The 23,564-nt window shown below is 39.3% G+C and overlaps 1 protein-coding gene across 12 annotated transcripts in view; it reads right to left on the bottom strand.

Annotated features, from left to right (window-relative positions):
• EMSY (EMSY, BRCA2 interacting transcriptional repressor) overlaps positions 1-13,894 on the bottom strand; it is an 80,805-nt gene extending 66,911 nt beyond the window's left edge. For 6 of the 12 annotated variants that reach the window (XM_027562845.1, XM_027562842.1, XM_027562836.1 and 3 more), the window contains exons 1-6: positions 13,791-13,894; positions 11,993-12,101; positions 6,616-6,715; positions 5,041-5,115; positions 3,661-3,702; positions 113-288 (exon numbers count right to left, since the gene is read on the bottom strand). In XM_027562845.1, the coding sequence (XP_027418646.1) occupies positions 113-288; positions 3,661-3,702; positions 5,041-5,115; positions 6,616-6,715; positions 11,993-12,062 (463 nt within the window). In that variant the 5' untranslated portion in view covers positions 12,063-12,101; positions 13,791-13,894. Of the gene's footprint in view, positions 1-112; positions 289-3,660; positions 3,703-5,040; positions 5,116-6,615; positions 6,716-7,558; positions 7,694-11,992; positions 12,102-13,790 lie in introns of those variants that run through there. The other 6 variants (XM_027562839.1, XM_027562838.1, XM_027562837.1 and 3 more) reach the window with 5 other exon arrangements.
• Between the last annotated feature and the right edge of the window lie 9,670 nt (positions 13,895-23,564).

The raw sequence follows: 23,564 nt of genomic DNA on the forward strand, positions 1-23,564 counted from the left end.
ACGTTTCACAGCGTTTGAATACTGGGACAAAAACAGATGAAAAATAAGATAACTTTTCTTGAAAGAATCCAAGGAAAGTCATCTCTACACACTGAAATATTTCTTTACTCACCTTCCTTGCTTCCTGTTTCTGCAGGCACTGGAAGAGATGCATTGTGCTGAACAGCTGCATTGGCAACAGCATTAGCTGTTACAGTGAAGGCAGTTTGGGGAACCAGCCGGGGCATCAGGGGTACCAATCGACGACCTTCAATGGACCATTCTGAGGAGCTATTAGGTCCAGACATACTAAACAAAAAAGAAAATGCTGCTACAAAAGTTCTTGATAGCTAAAACTGAATCAAATACATATATTCAAATATAACTTTTTAAATTATAAAAAAAGTACCCTGAGTGAACAGGAGAGGCTTTATTTTAAGCAAGATCAAAACTATGAATAAAAATCAGAATTTAAGGAATCTTACATACACTTAGGTTTTCACACATTTTATTCCATAATCTGAATCTTATAACGAACATCTCTGAAACTCTGGAAAACTGTCCCATGCCTTGTAAATAAACATCAACATTATTTTCATTAGTTTAAATCTGGTTGGTATTGAAGATGAAAACTAGTATTTCTACCAACTTTTAGAACTAATGTTGTAATTAGGCTAAAAAGGTAAAAATTACTCAATTTCAAAAATCAGACTTTCCTTAATAATTAAGGATGAAATTCACTGAATTTTTGCAAAATTATCTTAACTGCCTGCATGGCCAGAGGTTCTAAGGCTTTCAAACAAGGGAAACTGAGGCAGTAAACGAGGGAGACTAGGTACTGGGAGGTGCGAAGCTGTACACATCACTGCAGGTGTCACTGACAATGTGTTATATTATTATCCTTTCTATTAAAAATAAGTAGACTAGATCTGAGGACACTGGAAGAAATCTGCCACTATTTTAATTTTACTTATTTATATCATTCTTCACTCTTAGAAATGTTTGAGGCAACTGAACTCTATTCCTTAGCAGACACTATTCTCAATTTTACTCTAAACTTGTTGAGCAAATTTTATCCTAGGAGTCCAAACGGAGGTTGAAGCATGAAAAGACAGCTTTTCCCTTCCCTTTGCTTGGCTTCAATAAAGGCAGCGGTCTAACTAATGGTGACTGTCAAGGTTTAAAATTCACCCAGAATCAATCAACCAATTTCTTCACTAAGTTGGAAATACTTGCGCACCTTTTTCAAAACCAAAGATTCTACAACCCAACCTAGAGTTTAAGATTCTGTGTGTGCACTGATTCTTGATAGAGTACACAAAAGCTCTTGTTAGTGGATAGTGGAATGATGATGATGACGGTGATGATGATAGTTAACATCAATTAGCACTTAGTATATGTGATATATTGTTCTAAATATTTTGCCTGTATTAACTCATTTAATTCTTTCAATCCTATGAAATTGGTAATATTATCATCTCCATTTTATAGATGGGAAAATTGAGTTACCAAGAGGTTGAATAACTTGCTTAGGGTCACACAGTTACTAAACAGCTCCTTCAACAAGCATACATCATTCTATTGAAATGAACTGCCACAACACAAGTAGAAGGTATAAAAATTTTCAAATGTGTTTCATGTCAAACTTTTGCCTTTGATTTATACTAACTAGACACTGTTGTCTAATCTACAAACTTTCAATAAATGAAACAAATTACAACTTGAGAAGAATTTACATTCAGTTAAGAAAAGAATTTCTAGGAGTTGATGAATCCAACTGAGTTATTGTGGAAAATCTGCAAATTCCCTATGGTTTAACACAGGCCTACCTAAGACAAGGGAAAGAGGGATTCCTAAGACCCCGATAACCCTCACAAATCTGTTATCATGTAATCTCCAAATTGATGCTAGTTTTGAAACAGAGAATGGTACAACAAGAGAGACAGAAAAGGGCTATTACTGATTGTCAAAGGGAAAAAGTTCTAAAAGCTATTCAGTATTTTCTTGGCTTACTCCTATTTTGCTACCATTTTACTAGAAAGTCGCTAAAAAAATTTGCTGATGAAAGTTTACCATACAAATAAAATGATGTCTACACTTACCTGGTACACTGTTAAATAGTGGCAGAAATTATGGAAGATTAATAATTTAAACACATGAATATATATGCTATTGAAAAGACAGAATCTGCAGTGCAAAAAACACAACTGCAACTTTTAAAAAGATCTATAAATCTTCCAAATTTCTACTCACGCAAACATGCCCAAATTTTTTTAAGTGAGTGAAAAATTACTCATCATGTTAGACCTAGATTTAAAATTCCTACTTGCTTATTAATGAGGGTGTAAATATGCATTAGCTGCACAAATCATCTAAAAAGAATTTTACAGGTTTCTGTAAACATTTTATTCCATGGCTTCCCTGGGATTCCTAAGTTTCAGAGAACATCTCTTTATTTATACTAAATATAGCAAGAGGCGGGTGGAAACCTTGCTCCAAGTCCCTTTTCTGAGAAGTCTGACACTAGTAGAACTACCTTGGCCCTTGCATCCTTTGGTGTGCATGGCACCAGCATGAAATCCTCACAGACAGGCTCATACAGTATCCATGAATGACTAGCTGATGGGGAAGGAGTTAAGAGATCAGTCATTCTGGATAGCTACTTTCTTTAGATCCAAGAGTGGCCCAATTAAAAACTGTGAGGCCTCTTAACATTCCAGGCTTTAATACTATAATTCTGTCATGTTTCAAAACTGAATTAGAGTATCAAATAATAAAAACGTGTTATGGTTCAAGCAAGGCTTTTCTTTGATCCCAGACACTCGACTCCTTTTGTTTCCACCTCCTTTGTGCTCAATCTTCTTGGCTTTCTTTTCACCTTTCAAACATTCCTTCTGGCCTAAGCTGCTGTTTTGAGTGGGGGAGGGAAGGGAGAGGAGAAAGGGAATGCAGTCTGTTCAGATGCATTCCTCCTTGGCTCAAGTTACTTTTTTCAGGCTCAGAGTATGAAACCTCCTATAGATAATCTTTAGAACTAGATTCTGTTGCTACAGACGGCAAAGGAGACGGACAGATGAGGGATCTATGTCCTCCTCAGCATTACCCACTCATTGCCCCTTGGGCTCCACAAGTAAATACAACATCTGGTCAAACTAAAACCGCAATATAAAATATTAAAACAGGAGTATGGAAATGCCTGAGAAGCTTAAAATTATACACTGAAGTAAACGTTTTTCAAAAAATTAAATTCATGTATTAAAGAAATCAGAAAAGGAGAGAAAAAAAGAGGAAACAGGTAGGTAGAAGCCAACTCTCAATTATCCATGCTAATAGAGAGAGGAGGGAAAGGGAGAGGTCAGATTAAAGAAACTCACATATTAACCAAAATACTTTGGCAAATACTTAAAATTTCTTCCATCAAACCTTTTCCAGAACAACTAACAAGTAGTAAAATGACTAATTAAAATTTTCACCTCCTCTCCCTTCCCACCCTCTGACTACTTTCAAGCAGCAAAATAGCTAAAGGGTGGGCAGTATTAGGAAGGGGAGGAGGAGAAGAGAAGGAAAAGCAAGGGGCTCGGTTAATTCATAAATGAAGTATGTGCCCCTGAATAATTGAGAGCTTCAATTTTGAAATAAATACAAGAAAAAGCCTGAAATAATAATAACCTATTTGCATACCTGTAACTTGGTCTTTCACCCAAATATAAGGATAAATTCATTCTTTAAAGGGGAAAAAAGGAAAAGGAGACTAAATAAATGTTATCTTTAAGTATGAAACTGATGCATCAACTTATAACTAATTGCCCCACAATATTGTTCCAATGTTTTTAAGGTACTAATTTTGTCTCTAAGTGCCCCTGATTGCAAACTACTATTCACTACTTCATTATCTAGCACATAAGTTTCCTATTACCAGTTCTCAAATTAGAATCTAGGCTCAATTACTATTTTTAGAGTATCTCAATTTAAAAGTTTAGAGAAATTTAAAAGAAGGAGCACATTAATATTTAAATGTTTCAGCCATGTTGGCCTAACAATACTTAATGTCACTAGAGGAAAATTTCTAAATTTCCACAGTGCATAGATATCTACCGCTGAAAAATCTCCAAATTCAAACTGCTTATTTTTCAAACTATGCAGTTAAAAAGATAGCACCCCATTTTATCAGTCAAGTAAAATGAGGAACAGAGAAGTACAACATGAAGCTAATGGATCTTCGGGGTCAATACTAATACTGCCAATTGGGTTAAAAGCACTATTTATTACAGAATGGAAAGGTACCAAAATTTTTCTTGTAGCTTTACTTCATATTAAGACAAAAATAAAAAACAAATGAATTATTCTATAACATACCTTATTTTATCAAATGTTCCTACCATCTTGCATTAACATTTAAAGGATAATTTCTGCTCTTTTCTATTTTTCAGGAGGCACTCTCTCCATACATACTCCGTTAATGCTCAGTCCCTACCTTCCACCACCCTCCACCCCATCTATCAAATAGTCATAATGATCTGAAAGCAATTTGATAAGAATCCTTTATAATTGTATTTTGTTGTCTTTTCAAAATAAATTAAAATACATTGTATTCATATTTTTTAAAACCAGGTTATATGTTACAATCTTTTTTCTGAATCTCAAAATACATGAAATATTAGTCAAAAAATTTATAATGCCTATTTATAAAGCAATATGTATACATATCAAATACTGTTACAAAGAAACTCTAAGGGGCTGTCAAATTTGGGAAGCAGGCTACTTTGTTTTATTAAACTTTGTTTCAAATACAGGAATCACCTGCTAAACTGCAGAGGCCTTTAGGTACACAGAGATTACATTGTAACAGGATTTGACCTGAGTACTTAAAGCTTGCCTAACCAAATGCAAAACATAACCAATAAAATAAACAGTTAACACAGCTATGGTTAGGATCCCTGAGTACAGAGATATTACTATCAAGATAAAAGACTCAGGAATCTCTACACAATAGGAAGACTGTTTCAAAACTATGGTATACTACGTCATGAAAAATCAGGGGTGGTATGACTAATGGCTTACTTATGTGCAATTGTTGTTAACCGTTCATCGTTTACTGCTCTCCGAACTTCAGCACGGTGGCGTTCTGTTGAGATACTATGAAAAAAAATAGCCATTATAGAACTCTGCCAAGCAGGCATCTCTTCTCTATACTTTTATTAATGTTTAAGTCAACATTTTGTTTGTGGGGGAGGAGGGGAATTGATGTGTAAAAAAGATAAAGACAAGGGTCTAATATATATATTTTCAAATGCTTTAATTAAAGTCATAGAAAAGGATTCAGACTGATTCTGTGTAATTGTAGAGAGAATTTGTAACTAAATTCTAATTATAAATTACAAATTATAAATTTGTACAAATTACAAATCACAGAAAGACAAATTCAGTTTGATATGAAGTCATTAACGTCAATTCAGAAATGTCAGACCATAGTCAAGATTAGCAGAGGTTCCTGTTATCTAAAAATACAAACCACTGAATGACCTCTAATCATGGTTACTGAGATTCTGGCCCTCAAAAGAAAGTCCTTTCTAAAGCTTAAGAGTCTAAAATTTTATGTTCAGTGAATATACTAAATAAATGAAAGTGACAAGATAATGTTTCATATGCTATGAAACTTGACACCAAGATATTACTCCTTTATTACTCAACACTGAAGCTACATGTCTTCTGCATTATATCACATCACCACTATGGTAAAAATGTGCTTATGTTGATCTGATTAAATATATGTAAAGTTAAATCTAAACAACTAAAAAAAAGGCTATACCCATTCCATTCATAAATACTCAATAAAATGAATACCACCCTTGAAACTGTAATCTTTATTACTAGGCTAAATCTATACCATTGATTAAAATATTTAAGGGGCTTAAAAGCAGAATTTATGAGGCAATATAAACAACAAACAAAAAATATAAATTGTTAAGTATGGAGGCATTAAGACAGAATTTAATAACATATCTACTTTACTGATAATTGAACGTAGGGAGGAAAAAAATCTCTTCCCTATTTTCACTTTAAAAATAGGACAAAATAGTCTTAAATGTAGAAAGGACATTTCAGTTAAAACAAAACTGAATTTTCTGAGAAAGCTCAAGATGTTAAGAATGGATCAAGGCAAAGTATCAAAGAACCCCTTTCACCAGATTTTTTTTAATGAATTGAAGTCCCACACTAATGGGAAGCTGCAGGGATCAACTGTCCCTAATGTTATGACTATATAATCACTACCCATTTCTATACCTAAGACAACAACTTCCTAGTGTCTTCTTCTACCCCAACAGATGCCACTTGGACACTCTAGATCTTCATATCCAGTCACTCCTAGCTCTTCTTTCCTTTACCCAGGTTAAAAATATTTCCCTTTTCCAACTAGCCCAAAGCTAAAATAACCTGCCTTAAACCTCTTCTGATTAGAGTACAGAATAAATGGTAAATTACATGATTTTCTGTAACAAAGCACACAACTGGGATGGGATCTCTAAGTACCAACAACTTGAACACCTCTGTCTTCAGCCTAAGAGTGAAAAGTACCAAAATATCTCAAAATGAAATTCCTAGAGTCATGTCTCACAAACTTTTATGATAATTTACCTAAGAACTTTTGAGAGTTCTCCAAGAAGATCTTTCTTTTCCTTGGTGAGATCTCCCTGTGCCCGAAGTGCACTGATAACTCCAGCATATGCCTCCAATTCTAGAAGAAGAAAATTATTTTATCAAAATAGACCATCAATATTTTAATAGTACGGCTATATACAGTGAAACTTCAGGGCAGGAAACCTAAAAATCAATATGCAAATATTTCATTAATGTCCTCTTATTAAAAATTTTATCTTCTAACATACATTAAATGTGGCTTTTATAAGCTTATTTTCTTTTTTACTGCCTCACAGAAGTCATGTGTGTAAAAGTTTAGGAAGAAAAGTCTAAATATTTTGCTTTACATATCATCACTGAAGAACATTCAACTTGGATGCTACCAACAACTGGGAAAAGGTTCCCAGTGGTATAATAAGGCTGGTAAGAGAAGTTCTTAGTATTATTGATAGGTAGCTTTGCTGATAAAATTTTGAAATAATTCCTTAAGCTTGCCTAAGAATTCAACCTATATTCCATCTGTGAGTAGCGTGCAACTGAAAAACTACTGGATCAAGAGTCAAATGACCAGATTCTGGCTCCAGCACTGACATTAGTTGTGTGACCCTGGGTAAGTCCTTTCTCATCTCTGATCCTAGCTTCTTTACCTAGTGTCCTAGAAGACACTTTGAAGGTACCTTGAAGAAACCACCAACAAATTGAAACCACCAGCAAAATGACTAAGGCAGATTAGCAAACGTGAATTTTTGCTCTTACAGAATCAGTACATAATACACTGAAACCTAATTCCAGACAGTTTCATTTCACTAACTTTCCACAGCAACAACCATTATTTAATGAAACTGTTGTCCCTAGTAGTGGTTAAACTATAAAACCAAAAAGCCCTCAATGGCTCCCAATGAACCATGCCTGCTTCTCAGTGAACTTCCTCATGTACTACCTTTCTATAGTACCTCCAACAATGACTCTGGACTTGGCATGTGACTTGCTTTGGCCAATGGAACATCACATACATGATGCAAACAGCAGCCTTGCACACAGGGCCTTGTTCTCTTGGAACCTTAAGATCACCAAGCTGTGAAGAAGCACAGGATGAAAGGTCACATGGAGAGAGCGGCCCAGCCACCTTAGCTGAGCCCAACTAACCAGCTAAGCTTCCAGCTGAATACAGCCATGTGAGCGAGCTCAGGCAACACGAGCAACCCACAGAATCATGAGAAATAATAAAACAGTTGTTTCAAACCATAAACACTATGAGACAAGTAGACCTGAACAAAACAAAATGATGGGAAATAAGTATCCAGACTACAGTTATCTTCTTAATAGATCCAACTTACTACCAGTATTTGCCAATGCCTTACATATAATAGATACCGAATGTTAGCCAAATAACTAAGGCATGCACAGCTGCATTCAAGATACTACAATAACAGTAAAATAGTAGCCTCATTCAGTTTGTATTATCCACGGTTCTGTCAAAAAAAAAAAAAAGAATTTATATAGAAGAGTGAGTTGACCATATTAAATAGACATGTCTTGTCCAACTGAATTATTTCATGTGTAAACATCCTGCATGTTCAATCTACACTGGATATTAGGTAGATGTTTCATGTGGTCCTTCTGGAAGGACAATCTCTGCTTCCCTGGAAATACTTTGATCCAAAAAACATATTTCAGCTTTTATCAGAACCCAAAGTAGAGTTCAGAAAGACACTGGGGATAACTTAAGAAATCACTATACTCTAAATGTTTATGCCTCATTTATCAAGTATTTTATTCAACAAATCAGTGTTGAATCTCATTATATATACGAGATAGTATGCTAAACCCTGCCTTAAGAAGTTAACTCTAGAATAAAGTTACAGTGAAACAAGTCATCAGACAATTCTGATACAGTTTACAATACAGTGGTAAAGGCACAGAGGAAAAACATCATCTAGTCTAGAAGCATAAGCTTTACTCAGAAACAGAACTGTGCTCTAGGCGGGGCGGTGGGGGGTGGGGGGGACGGGACGCAAATGTACAAAAAGAACATAGAGTAAAAGAGCATATAATGTTTCATAAAGATGTTAAACTTCCAGTAATAGTCACTGTTTTGAGAGTTTTATACTAGGAAAAGTAAAAATATGTCTGTACTTGGCTAGTCACTAATTCAAACCTAACTACTAACTGAACACTACTACTACTGCAAGGTACCAAGGCGAATCTTCATATAAACAAAACAAGGTCCGTATTCTCAAAGTGATTAAAATCCAACAAGGATAAAAATAGAAAAAGAATTTGGGGCCAGACTAAGAAAAGCCACTATCCCCAGTCTAAAAAGTTTTTGATAGGACTCAGTGATTGATTAAATGTGGAAGGAATGGCAGAAGGAAAATAACCAGGTTTTTCAGTTTCCAAGATATTTAGGAAAATGACAATACCATAAAAAGAAATGGAGAGGTCAGAGAGAAGTGATTTCAGGAAAAGGTTCACTTTTGGCCTGTGAAATTTATGGTGATCAAAATTTCACTATTTCACAGTATTTTTTAGAAAGTGAAATTAACTAAAGACAAAGATTTTGACACCTCAAGTCTCATTCCAAGTCTAACTAAAAAGTCAAGGATAGAAGAGGTAGCAACCACACACAAAACTGTATAACTCAGAACACAGTTCTCACAGGTACACAATCCAAGGCACACTTTCCTTTCATTCAATGAGAAATTCATTCACTGTAAAGAACATCGGCTAGCTTCCCAACCTTATTCACATTTGTGGATTTCCATTTTGATGAGAATCCTAAGATTCTGACAAATATCAAGCTCAGTTGAATTTCTGGTATTATTTTTTATACCATTCTATTACAGTGTTAACTTTAATGAGACTTAAGTATAATGAAACAATTAACACATGAAATACCACAGAAAACAAAAGATCTGAACTATTTTATTTTAATAAAGCCTCAACCCATTCCATTTAAGCAAACCTGCCATTCAATATGAATACTGTATTTCATAAAGCCCCATGTTAGCATTATATAGAGATAGAAATCCTCTATCCCAATGTCTATGTGGGCTTCTCTGGTGGCTCAAACAGTAAAGAATCTGCCTGCAAGGCAGGAGACCCGCGTTTGATCTGAGTCAGGAAGATCCCCTGGAGAAGGAAATGGCAACCCACTTCAGTATTCTTGCCTGGAGAATCCCAAGGAATGATGAGCCTGGTGGGCTACACAACTGAGCAACTAACACTTTCACAAGTAAAATATAAATGTTTAACATCTTATGTTAAAATAATTTATAACTGTTTTAAAAGAATCTTTTTAAAAGCTAATCCTTAAAATATTTTAAGCTAACTCTTAAACACAGTACCTTCTCTAAACTCTGGACCTAGAGCTAGTGTCCGAAAGCAATTCAAAGGTTTCACTGTTATGATAATGAGTCAACGGGTGAGGAGGAAGTCATTCTGCAAATCACTATCAAAGCTCACCTCCCAAAAGAAGGATCATTGAAGATGACATTACCCTATAGGAAGGCTGTTCTCTTCAGTACAGAAGCAGCTCTTCAGCAACATTACCTACACAGCTCTGACTAAAAGTAAGGATAAATTTAAGACTTAAAGCTTACAATTTTTATATTTAAACATAATCTCTTGATTTGAGGTTCCAAAAGCCCAGAAACTAAAGCAGCTGACTGCAGTTGTGATCTGAACAGATCACAATAACTCTTTAACTATTTCAGCTATGAAATAAATACAAATCCAATTTTATAACTGGTAGCTAACAAGTTAGACCAATTGTCTATCAGTGTATAGAAAACCTTGAATGGGTAGTAAAAATTTAACTTATAAGGTTAAATTTAAAAAAATAAAATAAAGGAATAATTGACAAAAAAAAAAAAAAAACCAAGGTACTAGAGTACAATGCTAAGAAATAGTTTAAAATATAGAAATCTTCATGGTAGCCCCTAAGGGGAAATAAAAAGGGCAAAGGTTATTAGCAGTTAAGGCCAGACTAGCTGTGATTCAGATTTATCCACAGGAATTTCCAACAAAGATTTCTTGTGAAGAAAAGATTCAACTGCAAATAAATAAATGTCTGAAAGCAACTGCTTTAAAATGCTATATACTCAGATGTCGGACACTGTGATAGGCTCTTTCTGTATACACTTAACCCACAAACTTATGAGGCAGATTATTATTACCCTTCATTTACAAAATTATCAATAGATTTAGGGAGATTAAACAACTTGCTTTTGGATGTCAGTCATTAGTAACAGAACCAAGATCCTAAATCTATGTGAATTCAAAGTCCGCATTTTCCCCTTCAAAATCACAGATATCTAAATAATTGCTGCTGCTGCTGCCGCTGCTGCTAAGTCGCTTCAGTTGTGTCTGACTCTGTGCGATCCCATAGACGGCAGCTTACCAGGCTCTCCTCTGCCAAAACATTTAATGTTCTTTTCCAAATTATTTTTTTCATTTATTGAGTCATTACTATGCGCTGGTCTGAGACTACAGTGGTGAATAAGACAAAAATATCCTCCTTGAATCTTAGAGTCTAAGGCTACATTTCTCAACCAAGGATTCTCACTTGAATCACAAAATACAGAAAATGATTTGAGTAACTCTTTTTTTCTCAATTGTCCCAAAGATAATACATAACATACCATTCTAGATGCAGGTAGAAAACTTGGTTCATTACATACAATGAAGGCCTTAGCATTAGGGCTTAATTCTCTCCCTCAATGCTGTTTGAGAAAGACTGCCCTAAAGGAAAAGAAGCACTAAATAGTTCATTACAAGCGTAAATGGTGTTTTATTACTGATAGTAAAATATAATTTGGGAAAGTCAGCATAGCTTACATTAACTCAGAATTCAGAAACAGTATGGCTCCAGTCCATGGGGTCGCAGATACAACTGAGCAACTGAGCACACACGCACACACATGTAATTCACACACACTCATGAAGCCTAAGAGTATGTTAAAGTGAGACTGGAATCATATTCCCTGGGTTGAAATTCTGACCCCATGACATACTAAAGAATTAGTCTGGGTTCTAAGCTTCAGTTTTGTCATCTGTAAAATGGGGACATAAAAAGAAAAATACCTATCTGGTTTGAGTGACAATTAAATGAGATGTTGAATGTAAAGGACTCAGTCCAGTAGCCCTGAAGAATTCTTAGCTGCAATTATTATTAATAGGATTCATGCATCTACTGTGTACAAAGCACTATGCTAGGCACTAAGGAAATAACAAAGAGTAAAACAAGAACTATATACCTCTAAAGGATTTCTAACACAGCATGAAATATGACATCCATGCAAACAGTCATGACCCAAATAGAAAGCAAAAAGCATCACAGAGAGGCACAAAACATCAGAAATTAAAATCATACCCAATTTTCGAAGAATCCTTTTGCATTCATCCCTGCTGAGATCCAAAAGTGTTGGCCACACAACAGGCATTGCTGCTTCTTTTTGGTAGCCCCAAAGAGCTTGTCTTCCCTTCCAAAGCAAAAACCAAAAAGTCAAATTACAAAAGGCCACATTGCTCAAGTGCATTCAAAAGCCCACTCACCTGGCTATTCACACGTTAAGAAGCAAAATCAGTAAAAGTATCTCAAAATCCTATTTCACCTCCACATTTTACAACTTCTGACAAACGAAGAACTTAACCATTTGGGAGTTTACTATTCCAGGCTATCACATGGAAAGAACATAGGTATCAGACACCTATAGGCTTTAATTAGATCTTACAACTTACTGGCTGTGTGATCCTGGGTAAACAGGTCTACTTGAACATGTGTTACTATAAAGTAGAGGTTTTATCACCCAGCTATGAGGGCTGAATAACAGTGTACGTGAAGTTCTTATTCTAGTGGCAGGCACATTATTTAATAAATAGGTGCCACTACCTATGTAATCTTGGGCAATTAATTCACTTGACTTCTGCCAGGTTTCTCACTATGAATTACATGAGATACAATATGTAAAGATCCTAAGATGCTAAGTGGATAAATGGAACTGTCTCCTCGTCTTAACAATGAAAGATGAATTTACACCCCGAAGTCTTTACAAAAGCGTTTCCCAAAAGTTTAGATGTCAGAAACTTCGGACTGGTAATCCCCTGGTCTAGAAAAAGACAACGGCGCTGGGCCCTTACACAATACCTGCTTAGCCCACAGCAGATCTGCTGTAAATATCTGTTAAATAAATGAGTGATTGAGAAGAGTAACACGAATGAATGAATGAGTGAATGTAAGAATGAGCGAGCTCAGTGTCTAGACTAGGAGTCAGGCATCGATCCGTAATAACTGCTATCTCTTTTCCAAGAGCTAGGGCTGCTAACTCCAGCTCCACGCCTGGAGTTGAACCCCCTCCCCCTACTTCCCATAGTCCTCTCAGCTAAGAACCAACCCAGAGCAAGGAGAACTGGACTGCGCGCCCCAGTCGGCAGAATGACATAAAGAAAAGGGGTGGGGAAGAGGAAGAAGGGGCAGAGCCAAAGGAATCCGCTCCCTCCACAAGCCAGTCCCCGCCTCCCGACAGGATCTTGGAGGTGGCCGGCGACCGCCGGAATCAAGCACCACGTCACGGCATCCCGATGCGTCCCCGCCAGAGGACCTTAGTGCGGGGCCGCATCGCACTGGAAACCTGGGCAGAGGTTGCCGGAGCCCGCTCCGGGAAACGGAATCCTGTCTAATCCTCCCCCCACTCAAGTGTCAAGGAGGCCAGCCCGCCCCGCCCCCTCCCCAAACACGCACTCTCTCGCAACACCACAACAAGAGTAGCCCGCCCACCCTCCTCACCCGTGCCGCTCAGCGCCCACCCCAATGTCAAGCCCGCGACCCAAGCTCTGTAAGGACCAGTAGCCGGAGTCAAGGGCTCTGGTAGGCATCAGCGCCTCGCTCCCTCCTTAGCGGAGAGGACAACGGAGAGAAAGAGTAGACGCTCGGACAGCCAGGTAGACGACCAAGACTCACCGGCAGGCCCCCAGGAGCTGGACCCCCGCAATTCCAGCACCAGGCCTGCCAGTTCCCCTAAGCCCACCTCGGGGAGCCCCACGATCCCGTTAGGAGACAACGGAGGATGGGGCTGGGCGCCCCAAGCCAGGCTCCAAATGCTTGGCCCGGCGGTCCTTCAGACTGGCTATCCTGCCAGCTCTTCCCAGCAGTCTGTCTGAGAGTCACCCACCTGCCCGGCCTTTCTGAGCTCATCTAAAAGGCTCCTCCGCCAAGACTAGGGGACACCAGGAATTGGGTTTGTTTGCGGTGCCTCTGAACGGGCAAGATGGCGACAGGTATCAGGGCGCAGGCGCAGCCGCGCGTTGCAAGTTGGGAGGTGTAGTTCGCCTTTCCCGCCTTTCGAAGGACGGACACCAAAAGATCTCCATTCTTCTGTCCCTCTTTTCCTCCACGTTTTGAAAGCAAAGGAGAGACATCGCGAGGATTGCTGGGAATTGTGGTCTGAATTCAAACTCCCTCCTCTTTCGCTCTCGGTGGGCACGCGCAAAGAAGGCTGGGATTGTAGTTTCTCCCATACCCTCCTCTCCCGGCTTCGCGCGCCTGTCCTGAGAGACCCAATGGACTGGCTCTCCGCTGCGTGTTTCGCTACGTGTGGCGTCACACGTAGCGGCCAAGATGGCGTCGGTAGCTGGAGCCGAGGGTTCCCTGCGACCTTTATTCTAGGCGGGGTTAGGAAAGGTTGGGAAGTTTGTTGGTCCCTGAAGCCGTTGAGGATTAGACTCGGATTCCTCAAGAGTATTGGGAGCAATTATTACGGCCTCCAGCCCAGCCAGACGCAGCTCGAGGAGAGAACATCCACACTGCCAGACCTGACACAGTGGAAACCGCAGTTGGGCATACCCGAACTTGGGGTTGCGAAGTTGCAAGTAGAGAAGGGGGACCCGAGCGTTCTCGACTTCGGGTTTCTCCACCTGTGAAGTGGGAATGATAGTGCCATTTCTGTCAAAGGCAAGAAGGAGAAGGGATTTATTTGAGGCCCAGCGACTTGGTAGGTTCACCCTTTAGCCTTTGTTCTTAATCACAGAACAATTGTGTGAAGAGGGTATTGTTGCCTCTATTTAATGGATGAGAAAAAGGGCCCAATATATAGTTAATTGCGGCCGTAAGATCGAAACCAGTACCTGTTATTGTTGAAGATCTAATCAAATTTTGTGATTTCCCACCCTTTCAAATTTTTTTCTTTGGGAAACGACTGTTCCGGTAAAAATGGTCAAATGGAAAGGAGTTTTTAATCTGCTTTATGATATTAACAAGGTTTTCTTATAAATGTTAAGTTAATTTTACCCTATTGGGATGTGATACACAACGTACAGAAAAGTTCTTGGATCTCCATTGTAGGTTAGGTAGAAAAAAAAAAAAATAACAACATGTGTGTGCTATTGGCCCATTAGCTAAGAATCCTCTGAGGCCCAGGAAAATTTTATAGTGTTGGAACCCAAGTCTGTCCCTTGAGAAAGTCAGGAAGTGGGACAAATAGTCTCCCACCACCCCATCCCTAATCTTCCAATGCATTCTCTTCCGTCTGTCCTACTAAAAGTATCACCTGTTTTCTGACCAGTTTCTTAACTCTTGGAAAGATGATAAATGAAACTTTAATAGAAGATTTTGAATATTCTTTGATTTGAGTCTCATAGCATCTTAGTGAGCCAAGTCTAATTAAGATTACTCCCTACTATGAAAAAGAAAAACACAGATCAAGAACTCACCCTATTCCACAAAGCTAGGAATTGAAGGGAGCTAGGTTTTCCCCTAGGTCTTCTGACTTCCAAGTGTCTTCCTCTACAACATATGTCAAGGTGACAGGTAATGGAGTAGAAATGGAAAGACAAGCTGCTTATAAAACCAACTCTGACTATAATTAGTGTATGAGTCAAGAATTACTATAGCTTATACTATCCTTGTGCTTGATAGGTGCCAATACTGTTCTAAGCTTTTAAAATATTCATTCCATTCTTAAAACTTTTATGAGGTAGATACTGTTTATCTCTGATTACAAATGAGGAAACTGAGGCATAGGAAGGAATTTAGCTTGCCTAAAGTTAGACATAGTAAATAAATGGTGGGACTTGCCTAGCAGTCCAGCAGTTAGGATTCTGTGCTTCCACTGCAGGGGGCATGGGTTCAATCCCTGGTCAGGGAACCAATTCCCATGTTGCAGTGACTCAGCCAGAAAAATAATAATAAGTAAATGGTAAAGCCAGAATTTAAACCTAAGCACCTTGGCTCCAGAGTCTGCCCTGGGCTAGTGCTTCACGAACTTCAGTGTTCAGTGAACCACCTAACTATCTTATTCAAATACAGGTTTTGATTGAGTAGATCTCAGTAGGGACTATGATCCTATATTTCTAACAAGCTCTCAAGTGATGATGTTCTGTCATCAACTACTACCTCTAATCTACCACACATATTCCCTTTGCTCAGAACCTGTTTGTCTTTTGCAGCAAGAAGCTGCCTTCCCCACAATGCCTCTCACTGCTCCATATCCCCAAATATTCCTAACATTAAATTCTCTTCTTTAATGATCAGACTCAAACTTTACTCTCAAGACAATTATCCTGTCCCTACCTTTCCCTCTCGGAAAAGCCAGACATTTTTTGTCTCTGCTCCTACACCACTTATTGTAGTAAGTTCTTGTTACAGAACGCAGAACATTGAGTTACGGTCATTTGTATGAAAATCTTTCTCACAGAGAGTGAGCTCTTTAAGGAGAGGCACAAGAGTTTGTACTCTTCTGCCTAGCATATAATAATAGCTAATGCTTATCTAGGGCTTTCTCTTACAGATGCAGTTACATATCTAGTCAGTCAGTCAGTTCAGTTGCTCAGTCGTGTCCGACTCTTTGCGACCCCATGAATCGCAGCATGCCAGGCCTCCCTGTCCATCACCAACTCCTGGAGTTCACTCAGACTCAAGTCCATCGAGTCAGTGATGCCATCCAGCCATCTCATCCTCTGTCATCCCCTTCTCCTCCTGCCCCCAATCCCTCCCAGCATCAGCGTCTTTTCCAATGAGTCAACTCTTCGCATGAGGTGGTCAAAGTACTGGAGTTTCAGCTTTAGCATCATTCCTACCAAAGAAATCCCAGGGCTGATCTTCAGAATGGACTGGTTGGATCTCCTTGCAGTCGAAGGGACTCTCAAGAGTCTTCTCCAACACCACGGTTCAAAAGCATCAATTCTTCGGCACTCAGCTTTCTTCATAGTCCAACTCTCACATCCATACATGACCACTGGAAAAACCATAGCCTTGACTAGATGGACCTTTGTTGAAAAAGTAATGTCTCCGCTTTTCAATGTGCTATCTAGGTTGGTCATAACTTACCTTCCAAGGAGTAAGCGTCTTTTAATTTCATGGCTGCAGTCACCATCTGCAGTGATTTTAGAGCCCAAAAAAACAAAGTCTGACACTGTTTCCACTGGTTCCCCATCTATTTCCCATGAAGTGGTGGGACCAGATGCCATGATCTTCGTTTTCTGAATGTTGAGCTGAATGTTAAGCCAACTTTTTCACTCTCCTCTTTCACTTTCATCAAGAGGCTTTTTAGTTCCTCCTCACTTTCTGCCATAAGGGTGGTGTCATCTGCATATCTGAGGTGATTGATATTTCTCCCAGCAATCTTGATTCCAGCTTGTGTTTCTTCCAGCCCAGCGTTTCTCATGATGTACTCTGCATAGAAGTTAAATAAGCAGGGTGACAATATACAGCCTTGATGTACTCCTTTTCCTATTTGGAACCAGTCTGTTGTTCCATGTCCAGTTCTAACTGTTGCTTCAAATGTATCTAATCTCCATGGTAGCCTTATGAGATATATTATTACCCCTATTTTATAGATGAAGAGACTAAGGCACAGAGATACCAAATAGTTTGCCCAAGGTAACAAGCTGGTAAGTAGCAAAGCCATGATTTCAAGTGAAGTCACTTTAACTCCAGGAAATGTAAATAAAGTGAGAACCATTCTTCTCTACTTCTGGTCTGTGGAAATGTAGTTCAATACCTATTTCAAACTGTATTCCCCTATTGACAAAGCAGATTAAGTATGTTTCTTGGAACAAACTTCAAGATGCATGCCATTTACCATTCTAATTTTGCAGTACTATATTGGAGATGGTAGATTTCACTCTTATGAAAATATCTGTTAAGCTCCTATGATATTGTACAGGTAGGAAAATTGAAATGGATAAGACCTTAAAGATTCATTTTCTAAATTAAAAAATTGGGGGGTCTAAAGAAGTGAAGTGACTTAACCAGAGTCATATAGGAATTTCATGGCAGGAGTGAGACTGGAAACCAGCCCTTTCCACTTTATCACACTGCCTTTAGATTCTTACCATCAAAAAGTTGTATTACCACACTGGTATAGCCAGGGTGTGTGCTAAAAGGGGATAACAAGACCAAAATTAAAAAAAAAAGAATATCGAATAGATCAAAAATAAGTGGATTTGGGGGACAGAAAAGAAAGAAGGGAAGTAAACTGGAGATAACTGACAATTATTATACATATCCAGGCTCAGTGAAGGATCAGAAGTGCTTTGAGCAGTCTGGAACAGGTTCTAAAATGATTAAAAGATCTGGCCTTTGCATTGTCAACTGCCTCCATTCCTCTCTCCAGCTAACCGTTCAGTTCTATACTCTTCTACTTCCCAAGTAGCTGACCTCATTGTTTTAGTAGGCTGGTGGTGATTCCTCATCACCTGTGTGGAATGAACCTTTTTACCAACCCTCTTTCTCCAAAGGAACTTCTGTATTCCTTGCCACTACATCTGCCATACAGCCACTACAGTCAGGGTGAGTTTTGTGAATTTCAAACACGTCAGTCACCTACATAAAACTTGGGAAGCTCCCACATGCCAATGGGCTTCCCTGGTGGCTCAGATGGTAAAAGAATCTGCCTGTAATACAGGAGACCCAGGTTTGATTCCTGGGTCAGGAAGGTAACCCTGGAGAAGGGAATGGCAACCCACTCCAGAGTTCTTGCCTGGAGAATCCCATGGATGGAGGAGCCTGGTAGGCTACAGTTCATGTGGTTGCAAAGAGTTGGACACAACTGAGCAACTAAGCATGCATAGATGCTAGTGATAAAATTGTAGGGCTTCCCTGGTGGCTCAGTGGTTAAGTATCTACCTGCCAGTGCATGAGACACAGGTTTACTTCCCTGATCCAGGAAGATCCCACAAGCTGAGGAGCAACTACTGAACTTGTGCTGTAGAGCCTGGGAATCGCAACTATTGAAGCTCGCATGGCCTAGAGTCTGTGCTCCACAACAAGAGGAAATACTGCAATGAGAAGCCCACGCAGCTTCAGCCAAAAAAGACCCAGCATGGCCAAAATAAAAATAAATTTTTTTAAAAAGAATAAAGTTTTAGCTTTTTTATGAGCAAACCCATGCTGAACTAAAGAAACATGCTTACTCATCTAACCTGTTCCTAGAACACTGCTGTCACCTTTTCAGATCAGATCAGATCAGTCACTCAGTCGTGTCCGACTCTTTTGCGACCCCATGAATCGCAGCACGCCAGGCCTCCCTGTCCATCACCAACTCCCGGAGTTCACTCAGACTCATGTCCATCAAGTCAGTGATGCCATCCAGCCATCTCATCCTCTGTCATCCCCTTCTCCTCTTGCCCCCAATCCTTCCCAGCATCAGAGTCTTTTCCAATGAGTCAGCTCTTCGCGTGAGGTGGTCAAAGTACTGGAGTTTCAGCTTTAGCATCATTCCTTCCAAAGAAATCCCAGGGCTGATCTCCTTCAGAATGGACTGGTTGGATCTCCTTGCAGTCCAAGGGACTCTCAAGAGTCTTCTCCAACACCACAGTTCAAAAGCATCAATTCTTCGGCGCTCAGCTTTCTTCACAGTCCAACTCTCACATCCGTACATGACCACAGGAAAAACCATAGCCTTTTAATCTTGTCTAAAATCTAATGTTTTCCTCAAGTTCACTGCTTCCCTTGAAACTCTTTCAAATGGAATTCTCCTCCTCCCATCTTCAGTATCCTGAACCAGAAATAAAGGCTGACTTTCTTCTAATTTGTCACTACCATCTGTATTAAAGCCAACTACTCTTGTATTAAGGCTTTTACCATCAAGCCATTCAAACTCCATTCCACCCTCATTTTGTAACTCTAGGCATGAAAGACTCTTAAGGAGATTTTTAATAATCTGCTGATACCTGCTTAGGTTACCCCATTGCTTGGCCCATGTACTCCCCAGAAAAGTATACAAACCTTTCCTCATCATTGCCATCCTGCACTTTGTTCTCCAGAACTGTTCCACCTTTGAAATCACTAAGCAAGGTATTCCACAATCAAAAATCTTTTATTACAGATTTCTTACTCCTTTACCCTCACTAAGTCTGATCTTCAACTTCAGTGAAATCTGTAGTTCACAGTCTCCCAGTTCTAAGTCTTCCCTCCTCTGATTTTGCTTTCTACCCTGGACTCCCAAGATGATTTATTTCAAGCTCAGTCTCATCAGCGCTTTCAAGTCCATTCGACAGTCTCTATCCTTCCACATAGACCCTAAAGCAGCCCTCAAGCTTGGATCAGTTTCATCTCTGCATCCCTCCCCATGTTGATTGATCTATTAGTTAAATATTAGTGTATAATACATTATCCCAAACCTTAGTGAATTAAAAAAAATTTTATTTCAACAGTTTTTGCAGTTTCTGTGGGTGGCTTAGGAGAGTGGTTCTGGCTTTGGATCTCTAAGAGGTTGCAATCATCTGAAGGCTGACTAGGGCTGGAGGATCAGCTTCCAAGGTAGGGCACTCACATGGTTGGCAAACTAGTGATAAAAGAGTTCTGTTTCTCACTATGGGGACTTCTTATAAGGCTGCTTGAGCATCCTTATGACATTGTAGCTGGATTCCCCCAGAGCAAGTGGTCTAAGCAAGATAGAAGCTGCAGTATTATGATGTGCCTGCCTATGTGTATACAGAAAGATGGTTTATATTTGTGTATATGACACATACATACCGTGAAAGGGACTTGGTACGAAACAGTAAATCTAGAACAGCTTGATGAAACTAAGTTGAGATAATATTAGGTAGCATTTTTGTTCATTCGCTAAGTCGTGTGCAACTCTGCAACCCCACGGACTGCGGCACTCCCAGCTTCCCTGTCCTTTACTATCTTGGAGTTTGCTCAAATTCGTGTTCTTTGAGTCAGTGATGCCATCTAACCAGGTCATCTTCTGCTGCCCTCTTCTTTAGTCTTCAATCTTTCCTAGCATCAGGATCTTTTCCAGTGAGTCAGCTCTTTGCATCAAGTGGCCAAAGTATTGGAGCTTCAGCATCAGTCCTTCTGATAAATATGCAATGTTGATTTCCTTTAGGTGGTTTGGATCCTATTATAAAAAGAGTACCTGGGCGTGTATTACCTCATTTGAACCTCAAAATTCCCTTAACGTAGTAATTATTGTTCCATTTTACAATGGCCTAAAGAGAAAAAATTGTCCAAAGTCGGATATCACCAGAAGACTCTTCTCAAGAACACACAGACACTACAGACTCTTAGTTATCTGTGGTTGCATAACAAACCTTTGCTTTGCCTTGAACAATTTATTTTGCTCCTAAATCTCCAAGTTTGGGTTTAGTGGGGACAACTCATCTCTACTCTGGGCATGAGCTGGGGCAACTTGATATCTTAAGAGCTGGAAGCATATGAGTGCTCATTTATTCATATGATTAGCAATTGATGTTGGTTGTTGCCTGGAATCTTTGCTGGAATTATTCTTGGGAATATCTGTATGTGGCATCTCCATGTGGCCTGGGCATCCTTATAACATGTAGCCAGATTTGAAGGACAAGTGACTGAAGAGAAGGAAACTATCATTTTTATGATCAAGCTATGGAAGTCCGAGCCTTTTTTCTGCCATACTCTTGACTGGAGCAGTCAAGCCCACCTGAATTCAAGGGGAAAGTGGGAAATAGGTTCCATTGCTTGATGGAAGAGTGGTAGAGTCCTGAAAGAACATGTAGGGCCAGAAATGATGCTGTGCCTATTTTTGGAAAATGTCCACAACAATTCATATCCCTCTCACATGCAAAACACACTCATTCCTTCTCATTATGACAGCAGACCTGGGTTGCTCAGAGACTAGGAGGTTGCAATCATACTGTGAAATTCCATTTATATAAAGATCAAAAGCCATCAGATATAATTTATAGTTTTAGAAGTGTGAAAAGTAAATACCTTGAAGAGAGCAAATACTTGAATGGAGCATGTAGGAACATGCCAGTGTGCTATAAATGTTCTATATCTTGATCTAAGTGGGGATTATATGAAAAAATATGCACATGTAAAAGTTTACCATTTGAACCAATTGATTAAGATTTGGGTTTTGGTGAGATTGTCTGCTTTTCTGAAAACCCATCTTCAGTTTCTAGTAGGTATCTAGCCTTACATTACTAATTTGGATAAAAGCAGTTATTGTGTTTGTTGGGAAAGTGATGTTCTTAAAAAAAACTTAAAAGCTTAACATCATGGCCCTTTAGGTCCTTACCTTTCACATCCTTGCACATCTTTCTTTATAAGCATCCTAGTGAATAAATGCAAAGGAAGCCCAGATCTGGCTAAATTTAGCAAGCCAATGTTTACTACTTTTGGGTATCAATTTATTCTTTGATGCTGGGAGGGATTGGGGGCAAGAGGAGAAGGGGACGACAGAGGATGAGATGGCTGGATGGCATCACTGACTCGATCGACTTGAGTCTGGGTGAACTCCGGGAGTTGGTGATGGACAGGGAGGCCTGGCGTGCTGCGATTCATGGGGTCGCAAAGAGTCAGACACGACTGAGCGACTAATCTGATCTGATCTTATTCTTTGAATGAATGTCAGGCCCTGAAGTTATGAAGATGAATAAGTTATAACCATTATCCTCCTGGACCTCACTGTTGAGTGGGGAAGGTAGACATATGCAGATAGCTCTATTTACCATAGGAGAACATGATAACACAGAATGTCCACGATGACGTGGCATTTAATGAGTGCTACGGGATCAAGGAGAAAGGATTATTTCCATCACAGAAGGCTCCTTAGCAGAGGTAGCATTTGAGCTGGGCTTCACAAAGTAGCAGGATTTTACCAGACAGAGAAGTAAGAAGAGGGTATCAAGGGTGTCACAGCAGAGAAAATAGGAGAAGCAAAGGCATGGAAGCACAGGACACATAGAAGTGAAGTGAGGGATATTGGATTCCCAGTTAGTGGTCCTCAACTGGGAGTACCTGTCAGAACAGCTTGGGAAGCTCTATCAAATTTCAGAAGGCTGTGATGTACACTCTTGGCTAAAAACCTTAGATGGCCTCTGAGATTTTGTCTGTACCCTAAACAATCACCACACCACCTCACAAAAGAGCACCAGACCCAAAAACACAAGTTACTGCCATTTAATCCATGTTGGAGCCCAAGTAACAAGAGTACTTACTGTCTGTGCTCTGGATGGTGATTTGACACTGATTAATGACCTGATCATTAGAAAGCCAAAGGGAATTGCAAATGAAAATAGAATTAAAGACATAATCTCACCCATTAAGTTTTCCCTAGTTCATTTTTTAAATAAAAAAATTAGGTTCACCCAAGTGCTAAGGTGCCTCAGGTGAGGAGCTGATGATAATTAGTAATTATCTGAGATGAGATCCAAGATATTTCATAAAGATGGAAATAATAACCCTGTCCGAAATGGAAATCAACTACATGGGGTAAGGGGGAGGGGACTATAAATCCAAACATAATATTCAACTTGTCTTCACCTCAGAGAGTTTCCAGCTGTTTATGACGTTCTGCGGTGATTTGCCAGAGATGAAATGTATTTTTTAAAACTCTCCTCCAGCCAGCAGAACGAAAGCCTCAGAGCCATATTCTCTTTCAAGAAGTGTTGAGCACTTGTGAAGTCTGCAGAGAAATAGTAGAAAGTGTCTGCTTTCTTGTCAGTTTCAGTGAAAGTTT

The sequence above is a fragment of the Bos indicus x Bos taurus genome, chromosome 15, assembly GCF_003369695.1.
Source record: "Bos indicus x Bos taurus breed Angus x Brahman F1 hybrid chromosome 15, Bos_hybrid_MaternalHap_v2.0, whole genome shotgun sequence".
Classification (NCBI taxonomy): Eukaryota; Metazoa; Chordata; class Mammalia; order Artiodactyla; family Bovidae; genus Bos; species Bos indicus x Bos taurus.